General features: G+C 40.5%; 2 protein-coding genes and 1 long non-coding RNA gene across 3 annotated transcripts in view; 2 read left to right on the top strand and 1 right to left on the bottom strand.

Moving 5' to 3' along the window:
• Positions 1–19658, bottom strand: part of LOC109199921 (uncharacterized) — a 110472-nt gene that overhangs the window by 18947 nt on the left and 71867 nt on the right. The window lies entirely within an intron of this gene.
• LOC100692662 (acidic mammalian chitinase) lies at positions 1889–8784 on the top strand. Its single transcript, XM_013266354.2, has 11 exons — positions 1889–1978; positions 2421–2450; positions 4596–4800; positions 5118–5174; positions 5285–5450; positions 5640–5764; positions 6395–6512; positions 7352–7534; positions 7918–8034; positions 8150–8276; positions 8384–8784. The coding sequence occupies exons 1-11, from the start codon at positions 1960–1962 to the stop codon at positions 8590–8592; spliced, it is 1356 nt and encodes a 451-aa protein (XP_013121808.1). The 5' UTR covers positions 1889–1959; the 3' UTR covers positions 8593–8784.
• Positions 11375–12449, top strand: LOC109199922 (uncharacterized). Its single transcript, XR_002060186.1, has 3 exons — positions 11375–11473; positions 11539–11602; positions 11677–12449. It is a non-coding gene; the product is annotated as an uncharacterized LOC109199922 (long non-coding RNA).

Raw genomic sequence — 19658 nt, 5'->3', positions numbered from 1 at the left:
TCCAGTGTTTAAGTCTGACGTAATTAGCCGTTTTTGGGTCCAAAGTCAAACGAACACTGCACCATCACTGAGAGTTACAAACTGTCTACATTTTTTCATCTGTAATAAAATGTTTGTGGCTGCTCTAATAGGTGTAAAAATTAAGTTTAACACCCAGGGATCCATGAAAACAGACTTTATGAAGTTGAACAAAGTTCGAAGTTAGCAGAGAGTTAGCTCATTTCCATCTAAAGATGATATACCATGTTCTGACTCAGGGATTTCTGAAAAAATAAAATGTACAGCTCTGCTATCCCTTCTGACATAAATGAAGACAGAAAACTCAGTGTTGTTTGTAAGGTTACTGAAGTAGGTTACTGAAGGACTAGCTGGTATATAATGTGTGCTACGTGGTGGCTAGCTACACAGCTATTATTAGCATCATATAAACACAGTGAAGCTGGAGGATGAACACTAACTTTTTCCACTAAAAAAAAACAACAACAACAAAAAAGATAAAACGTGAGTGTTCCCAATGATTAGGGACAAGTGCAATGGCATAGCAGGATGCTGTAAACAGACCAAACTTCAGTCAGGAGAACAACTGAGAAAATCCATCCACAATACGAGGATTGTGATTAATATACTGCTGCATGGGCTGGGCTGGACCCGGAACCAGGGCTCATACGTCATCACTTAACAACCGGGTAATACTTCAAAAAGGCATTTCACAGTGTCCCTTGTGGCATTATTTGGGGTGTATTTCAGAGGTATGGAATGACTGGGCCATTACTACAGGTCATTCAGTCCATGTACAACCACAGTGACAGCTTGGTTCACAATGCCAGGAGTGAGCCAGACCTGTTTCTGGTGGGAGTCTGCCAGAGTGGCCCTTTGTCATCAGTTCTGTTAGTAATGTTATGGTCATAATTTCCAGGCACAACCAAGTGGGAGAGGTTTCCTGCTTTGGTGGTTCTTTTGGCTTCATCAAGCCAGTGACCTCCAGTGTCGCCTAGGGTGGTTTGCAACTGAGTGTGATGCCTCCTCGGGACATTTGACTAGTATGCCTCTTGGATGTCTCCTAGTTGAGGTGTTTCAGACGCGTTGTACCTGGAGGAGGCCTCAGGGCAGCCTCAGGATACATTGGAGAAATTCTATCTTTCGGCGCCTTGGTGTCAACCCCTGTATTAGCTGGTGGTGGTTGATGCCATGAGGGAGGGCTGGGCATCTCTGCTTATATTGTTCCCATGATCCAGTCTGGAGAATAGATGAATGGATGGTCACTGTTTTAAATCAAATAGAGTGTTACTGAAATCAGCTTTCAGCTTCAATTCAAAGGGTTTAAAATAGAGTTGCATTAACTTACAGGCATTTTATTTTACAGTCCCACATTTTTAAAAATATGTTCAAAAGCACTTGAACACATTTCAAGTACTTTAAGAATTTTTGGTTGGTTATTAGGCATGTCACCTACACTTCCACCATCCTGAACTTTTATCACTTGCACTTTGGCACCGTCTATCAGTCATGAATGAGTAGGATATAAATCTGTCCAACTCCATAAAGCTTTGAAGTCTGCTCCAGTGTGTCTTGCAGGTAGGTAATGAGATCAGTGGGTTTAATTGGGTTCTGATTTGTGTTGTACATAGCCAGTATTTTGCTGCAATTAAGAATATTGTGTTTACGTTGTAATGCACATACTAGTAGCTACACATAAGCTTCAAATTAAGGATTCAGTGAGTTTTTAGATTGTTTGTTATGTATGTTTTAACAATAGGTTTTTCTAGCATACAGTTGAATTTCTGAAGCCTAAAAGTTTTCAGTTTATGAAATCTGTAAGATTTCACTCAGGTAATGTCCATCTGACTAAGCTGAAGCTCTGATTTTGTTACTTGTGTAGGATATACTGATGACACTGATTTATAATTACTCAGAAGCTCAGTTCTACAGAAGGACACGAGGAAGTCTCCAGACAGCAACATGGCAAAACTTCTTATAGGTAAATAACAATTATTAAGTCTTTCATTCATTTTTCCTACTTAATTTTTTGAAAGGTAGAGCATCAGCATTACAAGACTGAATATTATTATTATTATTATTTATTATTATTATTATTATGCATAATTTTTTTCTAGCCTTCTATTTAGGATAAACATCAATGTATTCACTAAAGATCAGGGACCAGGCCAAGATTAAAGGATTTATGGTGTTTCTCAACAACAATCCTCCATCTGGTGGGACATGGCTGCATAGTATTTAGGACACATCAGTATCCCAGCATTGGGCATCAATTAAAATGTAAACAATTATACTTAACGACTAGTACATCTGGTACCAGTAGTAAGAACAGCAACGATTTGTTGTCTTGTCACCTAGTTGAGCACATGCCTGGTATTCACCACCTGTTATTTTTTCATGTTTGTTTTAATTACTCATTTCAGCTCTAGGAATTCTATGCATTCTACACATTGGTAAGTACCTGCATCCACTGACCGAATACTTCGTTATTGCAGGCTGGCAAATACTTCGTTAATGTACTTTAGTACAGTTTTCATATATCTGTTGTTTACTTGGGTAGTTTTTTTTTCCTGACTTTTTAATTTTACTCCCTACATTTTGAAACAAATTTCTGTATTTTGTACGTCTTACATTTTCAAAACAAGTGCCTTACATTTGCTTTAACACATATCAGAGGAGTTATCATTTCACATCACTGCCAGCCAGCAAACATCACACCGATTTGAGCCTAAGCAAAACAACATGAATGGCAATCTTGTTCATTTATTAATCACCAGAATATGTTGGATAAAACAAGATCACGTGTGTCAAAGTCAGGGGTTAAAAGTAGGATGGTGTTTTGGGTTGGTTTTTTTTGTTTTGTTCAGCATCTAGCTAGCCCTACTGAAGACATAAAAACAGAAAAGGAGTGACTTTTTTAAAGTTTCGGGTAATTTCAAATGCACTGTTTCTATTAGCTTGACAAACATCAGCAAACACACAAACTGTATGTGTGCAGTTTGTCACACAGTGTTTTGCTATGTTAAAGTCCAGCTGCTGTATTTCACAGGGAGAGAAAAGAAAGGGAGTTAAGTTAACTCAGAGTTGCAGAAAGATAAGAAAGACAGGAGAGGAAGAAGAGAGGTTAGATTTAAAGGCAAGGACTGCTCAGTGGTGTTTTATAAACTGGAAATTTAAAGCTTACATCTAAGTCCTCATGTTTCTAAATAAAATATTTGGTCTGTACATGTAACATGTACATATGTACATATGTTTTTTCGTGTTGTGAAACATGTTGCAAAACAAACTGAGGTAGACTAACTGCTATTTAAAGGCTGCATGAAAATAATCTGCAGGTTAGTACAGCAAACTAACCTTTTTAATCCTGCACTGTAATGAATTTAGAGTAAAGAAAGTATGTGACTACTAGTGGTGTGCGGATCGATATTGAAATATCGATTCCTCCGATACCAGTTATTTATGTTCTAGAATTGATTCTCATATTAAAATATTGATATTTTAGTAATTTGGGGTAAATTTGTAGTTTACCATTAACAGGAACACAGTGGAAAAAAACTAATTAATTCGGATTGTCTAACTTCCTCTTCCGCCTTTTATAGTCATATGTGAAATACAGCAGTATAAATGTGTTGCAGACCCTTGGCATGGGCACTCAAAACAATGGTTGAGAGTAAATTTAGTCATGTGTGCCACAAACAGCCATGACGTGGTTTGCGATACATGTGGCAAGACCACAAACCTCATCAAACACCTCACAGTAAATCATATCATGGAATATGATGAGCTTATGTTGAGGTGAACTGAAGAGGAGGAGAGGACAGGGACAGGTGCTGCTAGGGCGAGACAGATGTCTCTCATGGAGTCCTTTAGTGCTGCTGTATGTGTCCAAAAAGTGCACAACTTCAGGTTTTTTTCTTTTCTATATGATAATTCTGCATTATTAAGCAATAAGAACAAGTAGTCTGATGTCCTGTAATCATTATGAAGCTATAATTTGAAATACAATAAAACATTTTTGTACAAGTTTTTGTACAAAGTATCGGTATTGGATCAGTATCGTCGATGCCACCCTGAATTTTACTTATCGGATCGGAAAGGAAATCAGTGGTATCGCACATCACTAGTGACTGTTGCACATTGGCTGTGGTTTCATGATAAGAGTAAGGTTACATCAAGTGTAGCAGAGATTCATATGAATTTTATCTGATGATGCTTAGATTCATTGACTGAATTCAACCTTATTTTCCTTCTTTTTCTTCAGATTCAAGCTGAGTATAATTAGAATTTTAAACAGTTAGGCTAAAGTTAGTAGTCCCATCTAGTGATATTATTTTATCATTATATTATTATAGCACAAGGCTCAGTTAGCTTTGCACAAAGATAGAAATATCCTCCAAAGGGCTACCTTTTACTTTCTTACTTTGAGTGTATTTCAGAGCCTGTACTTTTTTACTTTTACTGGAGCCATATTTTACAGTGGTATTTGTACTTCTGCTTATGTACAGAATGTCTGTACTTTTGTCAACTCTGCTGAGTCTAGCCACTATGATCAAAGTTTCAGAATAATCCCAAATAGCCTTTACTCTGTCTGCCCTTAGGTTCAGCCAATAAGCTGGTGTGCCATATGACCAACTGGGCCCAGTACAGACGAAATACTGGGAAATTCACACCAGATAACATTGATCCCTTTCTGTGCACCCATGTCATTTATGCAAGGGCCAGCATTAACAGCTTCAACCAGATCAGTCCCACTGAGTGGAATGATGAGGAGCTGTACACCAGCCTCAACAGCCTCAAAAATATGTGAGTTCATGCAGTGACTGTCTGGGCATCAATATTCAGATATTTTACAGTATTACCAACAACATTAACAACATTAGCCTGCAAACTCTTTTAAGCCAAAAACCATATTTCAGTGTTCATCATAACTTTTTTCAAGTGAGAGTAGCTTTTAGAAGAACATTAAGATAAGAACTATGTGTAACCTTAAATTCTCTTAAAACATTTTTAATTATTTAGAAATAATAAAGATCACAGTGATGACAGCAATCTAACTGAAAGTTAGGTGTTCCTTAATTATTTAAGGTTTTGTCTGTGTGTCTCTTACTGTCTGCTAACAGCAACCCTGCACTGAAGAGTCTGCTGTCTATTGGAGGAACAGTCTATGGAGTGAGCCCGTGAGTTCCACCTACACCATTTCTCAGATCTGATCTCTACTTTAAAAGTCTTCCTATATGACTTTATTGTAGAAGAGATGCCATGATTCTTTTATCTTGCATCCCACCAGATTCATTCCTATGGTTGCCAGTTCTGAGAATCGTGCTCTCTTTATCAAGTCTGCCATCAATTTCCTGCACGCCCATAACTTTGACGGGTTAAACTTGGACTGGGAATATCCTGGACACAATGGTAGCCCACAAGGGGACAAGGAGAAGTTCACTCTATTGATCACGGTAAACACAGTTCACAATGGCCTTAAATTTTAAATACAATGTTGAAGCTAGGCAGCATGTGGCATGATGGTTAGTGTTGTTATCTCATAGCAACAACAGCTGTGACAGTGCTTTGAGAGTAATCATTCTTCATAGCTGTAATCATAAATTTCTCTGACTGGATCTGCGTTGCTTTTGTTGTGCCTATAGGAGCTTGTAAAAGCATTCGAGGCTGATGCCAAAGAAAACAAGAGAACTCAGCTGCTGCTATCGGCCAATGTTGCTGCAATTCGTCAGACTGTTGATAGAGCATATGAGGTCGCCAAGATTGCACCGTAAGCTTGATTTCAGCATATGTAAATATTTTCAGGAAAGTATAGCCCCTTTTCCATTAGTACCTACTTGGTTCGACTCAGCATGGTTTGCCACTGTTTTCAGGGTTTTCTATTAGGTCATAGTACCTGGTACCAGGTACTGTTTTAGTACCTGCTCGCCCGAGGCAACAAGGGAAATGGCTACAAAAAAACAACGCCGTGTTCCCCAAGCCTGACGAAAAGCCAGACTGAGCAACAGGTATATTCATGCCTTGATGTCCACCGTCTTTGTAGCATTTGTGTCACATATTATTACACTTTGGCAGATGCTCGGACGCGTTGCTATGACGACAACCACTCACATTAGGTAGTACGGATTGTAGTGGAAAACCAGTCGATCTGAGTCGAGTCATGGCCATCCATGGCGACTTGATCTGAGTAGGTACTAATGGAAAAGGGGTTTAAGGTATCCAAAAAAGTTTATTCACTATTATTGAACTTGATAGTATTGGTATTATTTATTACTGATTAGTATTACTTATTAATATGGTTATTTCAAATGACACAGAGCCCAATTTTACTGTTTAAACAAAAAGGTCTGTGTCTTTCTCCAGTGAACAAATGTATTGAACAAATTTTCTAACCCAACAGACACTTTGACTTTATCAACATCATGACCTATGACTACCATGGTCACTGGGATCCAGTAACTGGACACAACAGCCCACTGTATGCGAACTCTGTGGACTCACAAATTCATTGCAATATAGTAAGGACCACACCATCACATCAGCAACTGTATTGCTGTCGAGGCTGTTCAAAATAACACAATAAAATATACCAGAGATGTGTTTTCTCCTCAATAACAGGGGACAGTTGTCCTATATACTCTGAAGCCTGTTAGACAATTATTATTACTATAATGTAATATTTATAGAATATTTATATGAATTTCAACTAACAACGACATTCGAAGTTAGATCAATCTTTTCGATGAGTAGGGAGGTTGTTACTCTGTGTTGGACCATCAACACAGAAGCAGCATTACTTGAAAAGCCATCAAACTCTGTGTGTAATTTCTTCAGAGATGCCCTTCATAACTCCAGGATGTTACAGACAGCAGCACAGTGCATAGCTGCAATTTAACAAGTTGAAAGAAGCTACACAACTCACCTATGAAGGGAATTCTGATGTTAACAATCAATCATATGGTTGACACACAGTAGGAATATAATTTTTGGTGAGGCTCTGAATTAGGTTAATTTCATTTGTATTTAGTTAATGATAGTTTACAAAGTGAAACAAATGTACTTGTTGGTTTAATGAAAGTTTGAATGGTACATTTTAAAAACATTTTACATACTGATGAGAAAAGTATACTTCTTTATTCATCCTTTAAAAACCTTGTTCTATATTAACCTGACCTAAAGAAAACTCTGAGGAATGTGGCCATCCTAGCAAGTCTGTTTCTTTCCAATATTGAATTTAGTCAGCTACATTCAGCAAAGTTTACTGCAGCGTTGGAATGGAAATACTGATAGGCATTGGCGTAACTGATCCCAAAAGGCTGCCCAAGTTTTATGCAATATTCTTCTACCTTTTTTGTAGAACTTCTCTGTAGCCTACTGGTTATCTCTGGGAGCACCACCTGAAAAGCTGCTGCTAGGCTTCCCTACTTATGGAAGAACGTACCTTCTTAGCACTGGGGCAAATGGCCTGGGAGCACCAGCCAATGGCCCTGCAGATGCTGGACCCTACACTCGCACTGAAGGTTTATGGGCCTTCTATGAGGTACAACACATTCATAAAAAGCTCAAGTTTGTTTGTGCTATAAGTCACCCATTATTCCATAATTGGTGGCTTTAGCTCAGGAGGTGATCTACTAATTGGAAGGTTGGTGGTTTGATCCCTGGCTGTGTCCAGTCTGTATGCCTAAGTATCCCTGGGGAAGTTTTTCCCAGGGATACTCAGATACGTTCATCAAAGTATGAATGTTATATAGAAAGCATTTAAGTGTACAAAAAGTGCCTGTATGAATCCGTGAATTGAGGATGTTGTAAAAATCTCTGAGTAGAAAGACCTATATAAGAACCTCTCCATTTACCATTAATCTAGTTGCATACTACTTAACAAGGAAAATCTCAATACACATGCATGTGTTGTTGGGTTACCAGATCTGTGATTTCATTAATACTGCTACTGTTGGATGGATCTCTGAGCAAGAGGTTCCCTATGCCACCTATGGCAATTTCTGGTTGGGCTATGATGACCAGCGCAGCTATTCTTCCAAGGTAAACAGTTTTGACATTCGTCCAACAAGAGGCATATCAAAATTTCTTGTATTTTTTCTGTTCTATTAAATTATACCTGTTTTTATTATAATCATTTTTGTTGGCTGTCTGGTAGGTCCAGTGGATGACTGCCCAGCATTTAGGAGGTGCTCATGTGTGGACTCTTGATATGGATGATTTCACTGGATCTTTCTGCTCAGCTGGAGCTTATCCTCTTATCAACCACCTTAAGATGTCAATGGGTAAATACTGTAAATCAACTAAATCAGAGTTTATAAAATAAAAAAATAAAAATAAAAGTTTGGTCACTTTCTGGATATAACTTATTTTTCAATGTTCCATGATGTAGGTATTGGCCCAAAACCTACCAAGACTCCACCCCCTACCACAACTAGAGACCCTCCTGGTGACTTCTGCCATGGCCGTCCTGATGGGCTGTATGAGAACCCAGCTGAAAAAAACACCTATTTCCAGTGCTTCCAGGGAAACACCTACCTTCACCACTGCCAGTCTGGACTCATCTACTGGGACTCCTGCAAGTGCTGTAACTGGCCCTAAGTCACAGAAGCATGAACTAAAGAACACAAGTTCATGAATATAGAACATAGTCAGTTTTGTTTCAGTAAAATCTTGTCACAACTTACACTGATAAACAATATTGTCCTAAGTTACAACAGAAACAAAAAGTAAAATATTACTCTTTGCATTTGACGCACTGCTTTCTGAACAAAACAAACAAACAAAAAAACAGGACAAAAACAAGAAAATTCATATACATGATTAAATATTTTTGAAATTGTGCCTAATATCTAATTCTGTAACCCAATTTCAAGTGAGAATTGTTGGTGTGTTTTCATTTTGTGAACCTATTTTACTTTAGATAAATTAATTGGGGCAGCATGCTTCCATGGTGGTGTGGTAGTTAGTACTGCTGCCTCACAGCAAGTAGGTCTTTGATTTAAATCCAGGCTGCCACCTTTCTGTGTGGAGTTTGCATGTTCTTTACCTTGGGTTGTCTCCGGGGACTCCAGCTTCCCCCTACAGTCCAAAGATATGAATCAGGTTATGTTAACAGGTGACTTTAAATGAATTGCAGGTAGAAATAGCTATGTTAGAGTGTTTCTGAATTAAATAAGTGGAAGATGGATGGATGGATGGATGGATGGATGGATTCCATTTGAATAACTAAAAATCTTATGTCATTCATACATATGGCAGATAAAATAAGTATTGATCATGTCACCAGTTTTCTAAGTAAGTGTATTTCTAAAGGTGCTACTGACATGAAATTCTCACCAGATGTCGCTAACAACCCATCCAATCTACATGTGTATAGAAATCAAACCATAGACATCCATAAATGAATGTATGTGTAATAATGAAAAATGACACAAGGAAAAAGTACTGAACACATGGAAAAGGGAGGTGCGAAAAGGTAGAGAAAGGTGTCTTATTACAGAGTCACGTAAACAAAACAGCTCATAATGAGTAAACACAGTGAACCCCTTATTGTTGCAAAACAGAATTTCTAAACTAGTGAGGTTCTAGTGAGCACTCTTGGGGCCATAATCTAGAAGTGGAGAGGACAACATTTCAATTCTATTCTATTTTATTTTATCTATATAGCACCAAATCATAACAACAGTTACCTCAAGGCGCTTTATACTGTAATGTAAAGACCCTACAATAATACAAAGAAAACACTAACAATTATATGATGCCTTTTGTGTGAGTGCTTTGGTGATAGTGGGAAGGGGATATTCACTTTTAATACAAGTAGAAGTCCATCAGATAATGTTGAAGAAGCTACCTCTAATATTTCAAGACTTGAGCCCAGAAAATCCTCAAGGGAGACTTTTCTCAGAAACAGAGTAAATTTAACAAACTATATGAAAGCTGGAAGGAAGAAGCTAGACCTACACGTTCTAATCTTGAAGATGAGTACTCTCACCAAGAATTAGCTGACATGATGGATACTGTTGAAGGGCTGGAGATACAGGTGAAAGATATATACAAAGATATGATATCTCAGTCAGCCCCTTCTACTTAGTATAGAAGAAAGATTGATTCCTGCACAGCAGTAACAGCAGACTTGATGAGAATACTGAAAGTACGTATGAGTGAAGTGGGGCAAGAAGAGTTTGATGGTAAGGCAGAAAATGCGAGACTTGACATGGTGCTTGCCAGAGAATATGCTGAGTCGATATTTGGGCCTACAATCTCCCCAACCTGCTGTGCATAGCTGCCACTCAAGCTGTTCATCGCAGCAGCAAAGCATCAATGCAAAAAGAATAGAGTGTGCTGCACTGCTAGCGACGAAGCAGGCTGAGATAAAGATGGAGGAGGCTATTGCTACAAAAAGGTGAGTGCTTAAAAGACTAGAAAATCAGCGAGCTCTTCAGGAAATAACTGCAAAGCTAAAGGCTTACTCATAAGCAGATTCACGTGAAGCCTGTGGAGGAGACAAAAGCGCGGTAGTCAGTTGCCCTCCATTTGCTCCTAAAGAAATCATAACAGAGCAAACATACAAGAATAATAACAATGAACAAGTAAACAATACTAACAATGAAGCACTGATAATGCAAGCCCTGCATGACATAACGGTCCTTGCCAGACTTCCTGCACCTGATCCCCCCAGTCTTCTCGGGGGGAACCACTGAAGTTCTTAGAGTGGAGCACTAGTTTCAAGACTTTGATAGAACTGCGGTGCACAAATCCAGCTGACAGGTTATTCTGTCTGCGCAAATACATCAGTGTAGAAGCATGGTCTGTATTGGAGGGAAGCTTTTATAGAAAAGATGATAAAGCATATGACCAAGCTTGGGAGGCTTTGAATGCTTGGTATGGTCACCTCTTTTTAATCCAGCGTGCATTAGTGAAAAACTGAACAACTGGCCAAAGAACGGTTCAAGAGAGTCACTCAGACTGACACAGTTCAGTGATTTTCTGACAGCCTGCTGCAATGCTATGCCATTCATCAAAGAGCTGTAAGGGTTAAATGACTGGAAAGACAAACAAAAATTACTCCAAAAACTTCCTGACTGGGTGACTTCTCATTTTAATTGCCATGTCACAATGCAGTTATGACAAACAGAGGAATATCCAACCTTCAAAGAATTTGGTGATTTTCTTGCACAAGAAGCACAAGTTGCATGCAACCTGTAATGTGGCAGGATGAATATTAAATGTTTTGGTTCATCCCACTTTTAGGGGGCGCTACTATAAATAGTAGTGGCCATCTGAGCATCCCTGAATCACGTACCTGTTATCCCCTTTCGGTCACCTGACTTCCCCCGGTGTTGCAGGTAGGAGCTGTGTACATGGCGTTGTTACATGGCGTTGTTGCCTCAGCCCGAATTGGCAGTACTTGTGTTGATTGCGGTGTTCGTGTTACAGAGATCACTCGCGGATTACCTGCCTGAAGCCTCCATCGTGGCTGGTATGTGTTTATTCGGTGCAGTGCGTACATTATTTCACTCGGTGGTAAACCAATGTTGTTTATAGGTCGTAGCTGTAGAAGCCCCCTATGAGGCACTCTGTTCATGACTCGAGTGACGCTGTTTAATTGGTACGTAACTCAGCTTTGTTACGATCTCTGACTTTTATTGTTCTTTTATAGTAAACACTCTTTATGTATTGCAGGAAGTGTGGACCTTAGTAGACGGCCAGTAGCTTTACAGCAGGGTCGCTACGGCTTTTCTATACTACGCTATGCTGCTGCTTTGCCTTTTACCGTCTGTTTCCGTTTGCGAGGGTTCTTTTTCCCTGCTGCTACCAGCCTCTCAAGAGTGGACGTCGGCATGGACAGCGGCTACATACATGCCGGCTACGGGAGTCGGCTGGCATGCATGTCGATTGACTGAATTATTAAATTAAAGTAGTTGGGCGGACAGCAATTTGGAGTAATACGGCGACTCCGTCTGCTCCAGATTTAAAGTTTTATTTAGTTTGTATGTCTGTCTCTCTGTTGTTTTGATTTGTAGTTTGGGTTTTTGGTTACACCACTGGTAGGAGGCCCTTTGTCTAGCTGCGGATCACCAGTGTGTTCCTGCAGTTGGGCTGACCCCAGCGTGCATATTAGTTTTGTTGGAATATATTATAATTTTCTTTGTTTCTTTTATTCAGATGCGGAGGGCCTGACGTGGAGGAGACTGGGGTGCCTTGGTGGTGGGATCTTTTGAGTGTTACACACCTGCATTTTTAGTTCATTAGTGTGAGCGTGTGATAGTGTGCTGCACTTGTGTATTTGTGAGTTTTCTTTTCTTTTTGAGTTGTTTTTGTGCGTGGCATCCCTGCCCCTCCACTGGTAAGCCTCGGCTCTGAATACTCTTTAGAATATCTGTATATTGATATTTACGCTTGTGTTTTTATATGCTGTTTTAAATAATTATTAATAAATTGTCTGTTTTATCATTGAACCACGTCTCTGTATTGAGTATAACAGATCTGAGTGTCTTCCTGGTAATTAGCATTATTTAGATCCAGTATTCTCTGGGTCAAATTCCCAGGGTGGCGTTGTCTTTTAAACTGTGAAGAGTATTTAATTTATTCCCACCTCGTGCTGCCACAGTAACATCATTTCATGCCTGGAAGCACACTGAAGAAAGGCCAGCTAGAGACATAAAGTGTCCAAAGGCTAATACATACATCACAAATGTGAAAGCATCAGACAGAACAAATACAGGATACAGCGGAGTGGTAAACAATTCAAATGAGCCTCCATAGAAAGAAAAGCAAATGCTTTGCCATCAAACTCAGTCACATGTATTTGCTGCGGAGAAAGCCATTCCATTCACAAATGCCAGTCGTTTTCTAAAATGTCTGTGCTGAAGTTTATACCTGACAATAACCTATGCTTTGGCTGTCTCAGAAGAGGACACAATTCAAAAGACTGTAGCGCAAGATGACTTGTGGGGTTTGTAAAAAAAATTCATCCAGCAGCTCTTCACGAAGACTGTCCAACAATTCCAGTGAGCACATCATCACATAGAATGCAAGCAGAAGAAAATATATCTTCACGTCAAGGGAGTTGGTGGGAGCACATTCATGATAATGCCTGTGTGGGTTTCTTCAACCACCACTACAGAGAGAGAGAACTTAGTGTATGCTCTATTAGATACATAGAGTAGCAACACCTTTGTAGATTAAAGGGTATGTGAGGAGATGGGGATGTGTTTAGAGCCAGTCAAGTTAAAGCTAACCACTATGATCGGAAGAGATTCCATTGTTTAGAGCAGGGGTAGGCAACCTTTCTGATGGCGAGTGCCATTTAAAATTTCCTCAGAAGTCAGTGTGCCATATGATTGCATTAGCAATAAATTTAATAACGCTCTATATTAACAGTTACACATTATATAGAACCACTTTATAGAATTATATTTGTTTGCAAATGTTGGCAGCTATCAGCGAATAGTTATCAGCTATTTTGAAACAAAAAAAAGACACTTTTTATTCATAACAAGAACTCCATAACAGCAAATGAACTGTACAACAGAAAATACAAATGCTATTTATGGTCTCCTCACAACAATGATAAGAAAAATAAACTGGGCCAATATGGCATGTTTGTTAATACAGAGACACACATGTTAATGTGATCTCTGGTCTCCCACTCAGAGACACAGGTCTCCGAGTGTCCAACATTCAGACAGCTACCTGAGGACACTCATGTGAGAGAAAATCTGCTCACACAGATATGTAGAGCCAAATACTGTCAATAAGGCCTCTGCAATGTTCTGAAGACAGTTAAACTTGTCAGGTAGTGATGTCCAGCAGGTGAAAATGCAGCTCCATGAACATGCACAGCTGTGGATTCCAGCTGCTTCGATGTCGCATTAACTGGCATTAACTCAGCCAGTTAATGCGAGACAAATCTAGCTGCTCATGAAAGATTTCTGGTTTGATCAGAAAATAAAACATTGGTCCATACACCTGAAAGTCCCAAAAATGCATTGTGTCTCGAGTCTATGGATGCATTTTGACTAAAGACCGGCCCCCCAGATATTAAAGTCATAAAGCCTTTGAATGAAAACAAACGCTGTTGTGACAGTGATGTACACTGTCTTGTTGGTAAATGTATGATTAAATCAGATAAAAACTTTGGTTGTAAGCTTCAGATAATTATTTAATAACAGCCAGACATTTTAAATGAGAATAAGAAAGTATTTCTTTGTGCCCCCCTCTCCCTGTTAATGCCCTACCTGCCCCCCTGGCAACACTTTGCTAGACCCGCCCCTGCACAGTTACCAGCTGTCAGCTACATAGAAAAGGATCCTGGTGTTATTTGTCTCTCAGAAACAGTTCATAACTTCCCTTCAACTCATTCATGTCACCTAAAAGGTAAACCTGTTTCTCCATCACCTGTTCAGCTCTGATGATTCAGTAAGGACATCTCCTGGTTTCATCTTCATGTTTCTCTCTCACCAGATATACAAACCGATATCATGACCGGCAGCTTTTACAGCTGTGGCTCCAGCAAACATCAGCTGATACTAGAAATTAATATTAAATAAATTCTAACAACAGCTGACCAAGCTTAAACGTGCTGCTGTTGTTTAGTGCGACATCCGGCGGTTTCCTCTTTCTGGCGCAAAGTGGGCGATAAACAAACAAGAGAGAAAAGCTGATCAGCTGATCATTGATCAGTTTCATGATTGAAGTAGAAACAGGAGAGAGAGGAGAGAGAATGAGAGGAGAAGAAGAGGCAGCTGTGCAGCAAAGACACAATAACTCCAGCTTTGTGTCTTTTTCCATCCTGGCTGAAGTACGGGACAAACTGTGTTCCTTCTCAGCTCAACACGAAACGCGTAATAATTTCTCTGAATGCCGGACGATTCCGTTTGTACGGGACGGTTGGCAACTCTACTAACTAACCTTATGAATAAAATAAAGTTCACAATCAATAAAATCATAGCACCCGCCCAGCAGTATATAAACTCCGTCATGCTAGCTAGCACGCAGTACGAGTTATTGTAACTGACTGTAAAACGTCAGCACAACGAAAATAAACTCCACCTAAACTTGGTTTATATCTGACCCAGATAGACTGCAGGTCATAACTTCTTACCTGAAGTTCAGTTCACCTGACGCTCCGACCGGCGGCTGCCTCGGGTCTCTCCTCCTCCTTCCTCCCCTTCCCTCATCCACCTGCTGGCCTCCACCACTTGTTAATTTTACTGGATCTGTGGAAGCTCCGCCATAGCCACCACCAAACAACTGAGTTATTTTTACACACCGACCAGCGTCTGGCCAGTCCACCACCAAAAAAAAAAAAAAAAAAAAATTAATCGGGCCACGAGCAAATGTCCGGTACGAGTCCAGCTATGGTCGTGCGTGCCATCAGTTAACCCTTCGCGTGCCAACGGTGGCACGCGTGCCTAGGGTTGCCGACCCCTGGTTTAGAGTGTTACACCCGAGCCCAGGGGAAACCGGTGTGCAACACAAGGAAAAATTTAAAAAAAAAAAAAAAGAAAAAGGAAAATGCCCCCACACGAACCAAAAACTGCCACAGATTTACAACATTCAGTCAGTTTATTAAGTCCCAAAAGGTAGCGGGCGTCAGGGACAAAACAACAAACAAAACTCTCTAGAAATGAAATGTAACTGGCTTACCTACATGGAAAAACCCAAAAGAAAATACAGGTCTCTTACCTGCCTCCCTAACCAAAAAACTATTTACAACAAAACTATTTACAACACAGCAAAAGCTTCCAGAACACAGATTCACACGCAGCCACATGCACAGTTCGCTGGGAACAGGAAGTAGGCCGGGGCGTGCCGGTTCAGAAGGGTCCTCATTTATAGCCGACCTCTCCCAGTCCTCCACCAATGGACAGCCTCCACCTGGAACTCACGTAACATCGCTAATATAGGACACAAACTACGCCACTCTCTGGTGTGGCAGACAAAAACACAGTGCAAAACATCCATAACACTGAATCAGAAGAGTGAAAGAGTTAGTGGGCTCAGAGTTAAAGGGTTTTCCTTAAAAGGCATTATTAACTTGCCACTTTCCTATACCAGAGACTTCATCCCACTTGAATGTTCTCATATTCCCACCTCTGAAACTGCAAAAAAGATGGAAACATCTAATCAGAATAGCACAGGAGATGCCTTTACCATTTAGCCTTTGAGCACTGTTTTTGATTTGATCCTGGAAAACCTGGATTTTATCTTTTGCCTGTGATTGACTCTCGTGGGGACCAGATTCACCAGCCTAACACGAGCCCTCGCTACCCTTCTCCACGTACTACTGTTTGGCCTATTACTGCACTGAATAAATTGCCTTCTCAAGTAGCCGACTGTATGCACAGTGCCAGGTAGGTAATCACAGCTACTTTTCTGGCACTCAGTTGTAATCCTGGCGCTGTGGCATGCTTGCTAACGTGGTTTAACCTGGCTCTGTGAGCAAATGGAGAAACTACCAAAACTACTGCCTACCTTTGCTTGGGTTTACTATTGGACTATGCCAGGGGTCGGCAACCTGCGGCTCTTTAGTCCTTATAGTGCGGCTCCGCGTGGTTTGGGCAAATAAATTAGAAGTATTTAGCTGAAGTGTATTTTATTTATGTTAGTTCTTTTTAACTCGTAGTTCTAAAATGGAAGATTATTGTGATATTGAAATATAAAAATAAAATTATATTCTATTATTTTTTCATCGCTCAAAATAAGAGTCACACTCGCGGAAGCCGGTATACGCGCCGAAACGCCGTGCATTTATCGAGACTTTCAACCCCAGGTAGGCCAATTATGGATCTTCGGATCCACATTATGTCAGCAGCTGTTCTCCACCGTGAACTATGTTAAAGACAAACACCGTTCACGCCAGACAGATGACAGTCCTGTGTAAACTGACTTCGTATAGCCCCGATTTGCGGACTCTGTGCGCAGAGGTTCAGGAGCAGAAGTTCCATTGTAAACAAATCACGGCAGACCCGACGATGTTTCCATGAACATGCTTTTCAGCATCTCTTTATTGAGCACTTTTCACACACGGTTGCTGTACGCATACAGCCGGCTGTAGCTTTTCAGCTCACAGCCCGACATACACCACCAACAGCACAACAGCACAGATAGCGCAGACGTTAAGGCAGCGAGGCGTGATTGCGGGTGTCGCTCAGGTGCGTCCGCCTCCCCTGCAGCGGCGCTGCAAACCACGCCCCGCCGCACGCATTAACCAGGTAAAATACATATTTAGGCAGAATTTTGCAAATATCCATTTTTCAGCAGCATAGTGCTTTTTTCCAATTATTTTTTAAGAGTCAGGTCAAGGCTCCAACAGCCCAAAGGCGATATAAGGGTGGCGGCTGACAACAGTTTTTGTTTGCTACATGGATCATTTTAGTTCAGGTTGGTGTCTTTCCTTTTGTTATATTTCTTTAAGAGTTCAAAATGTGTTGATTACATAAATATAATTAAATTTTCTCTGTAGCACTTCATGGATTTCATAAGCAGCACACCTTAGTTGTTCACACAAAGCATAAAGATAAAAAACAATATATACAGTGTTATCTTCATTTTAGATGTCAAAAAGTATTTGCGGCTCCCAGTGTTTTCTTTTGCGTGGAAACCAGGTCCAAATGGCTCTTTGGGTGTAAAAGGTTGCAGACCCCTGGACTATGCACTGTTCTTTATAGCCATACCAAAGGCTCGGACTTTATGGGGGTGACTGAAAGCGCTATTAAAAATGGGAACTGCTACATCTAAAAATGAGGACTTAGCTGCTTCTCCAAGCTTATGCACACTGTGTTGCCTTGGGGATAGCTCGCCGTCCATGCTACATTCACCGGGACTGCCGTCATAATAGATAGACACAAATAGATGGAATTTGCTGAGAAAGTCTATCTACAGAGCTTCCCGTCGTCTCTCAACTAGACTGGACAGAAAAAACAGAGGTGTCAATGCCACCAGTTTTCAGTATCTGGAATTTGTACCATCAACTATTTTACCTGGTGCTGCCACACATTCAGTTTCGGATTCTTCACCATTCAAATTAGCATTAATCAATGCAAGGTCTGTGGTGAATAAGACCTTCATATACCGTGACCTGTTTGTCTCTCATGGTTTGGACTTTCTTTTTATTACTGGAACTTGGCTATCCACCGATGATCTAGCTCCTTTTGTCGAACTGATTCCTGAAAACTGTAACTTCCTTAACACACCTAGGACCTTCCATCGTGGAGGCGGCTTGGCAACAATTTTCAGAGATCACTTTAAATGCAGAATGCTGCCCAGAAGTGACTACACTAGTTTTGAACTACAATTGTTTATGTTGGATCTGTTCTCTCCTGTACTCTCTGCTGTAGTATATAGACCTCCTCACTTTAAAAAAGATTTAATTCAGGAATTTTCTGACTTTCTATCTGTGACGTTGCCGACCACTGATAGGCTGCTAATTCTTGATGACTTCAATATCCACATGTGTTGTCCCTCCAAACCTTTGGGTAGGGAATTTTCACAACTCTTGGAGTCATTTAACTTAACCCAGTCTGTCAATGGCCCTACACACAAGCAGGGACATACTCTAGACCTCATCTTGTCATTTGGGCTTTCAGTGATCAGTGTTGAGGTGATGTGTGTCCATCTGATCATAATCTCATTTTATTTAATATCCCCATTCCTTACTCATCTTCTAAACAAACCTGGACCCCCTCTTTTATATGCCCTATAACATCTGAAACTGCTCCCCAATTTTCAGCCACTTTTACTATATTTCCTTTAGTCACCTTTAATGAAAGTTTTCCTCACTGCAATAACCCTGATGAGCTACTTGCATGCTTTAATTCTCCACTGATTCAGCCCGGCTAGCGTACTTGGTCGCAAAACTCCAGGGAAAGGCATTGCTGTGGGCGGAGGCTTACCTGTCTGTCCATCCTCTTCCAACTTGCTCCTATGATGAGTTTTTGGGTGAGTTTAAAAAGACCTTTGTTCACCCCGTGGCTGAAGGCGGAGCGGAAGAGAGATTGTTGGGGCTACAGCAGGGAGATCGTAGCATTGCTGAGTAGGGATGGGTACCGGTTTCCGGTGCCATGATGGCACCGGTTCTGACATAAACGGTAGTAACCAGACCGAAAAGCAGCGCACATTTCGGTGCTTTATTTCGTTGCTTTTTTTTTTCTTGAGATCTCATACACTTTGGATTCTAGCCAATCATTTTACCTTTACAAGGATAGTAGGCGGGCCCAGGTACGTACGTTCTTTTAGAGCAGAGCTACAGATTAAAAATGCCCAAGGCGAAGCGGTCAAAAGTCTGGCTGTACTTCACAGCAAAGATGCAAACTCAGCAGCCTGCAACAAGTGCTTTAAGCCCCACGCCCCTGGTACCGCGAGCAAAAAGGAGGAGATCACGTTTAATCGGTTATAACACGGGGTGAGAAATATAAGTCCAGACATGTGTGGTATCCACCGAAACCTCTGAATCTCAGCTAAAATGTCATATAAACCATTTCTACAACCACCAAACTCAACGAAAACAAGCCATGATTAAACGAGCAGTTATGTAAATGCGCACAAGTCCGCTAAACAAACAAGGCGAACCAGAAATTCTCCAGACTTCATGTAACCGGCTAAAGAAAAGCTGGTTATCTTCCAGAGCTATCACCAATTCCAAACACCAAGTTTCACCA

Source organism: Oreochromis niloticus, unplaced genomic scaffold (genome assembly GCF_001858045.2).
Source record: "Oreochromis niloticus isolate F11D_XX unplaced genomic scaffold, O_niloticus_UMD_NMBU tig00002428_pilon, whole genome shotgun sequence".
NCBI classification, from domain to species: Eukaryota; Metazoa; Chordata; class Actinopteri; order Cichliformes; family Cichlidae; genus Oreochromis; species Oreochromis niloticus.
Note: the sequence above shows the minus strand (reverse complement) of the source record. Positions and strands in the feature narration are given on the sequence as shown.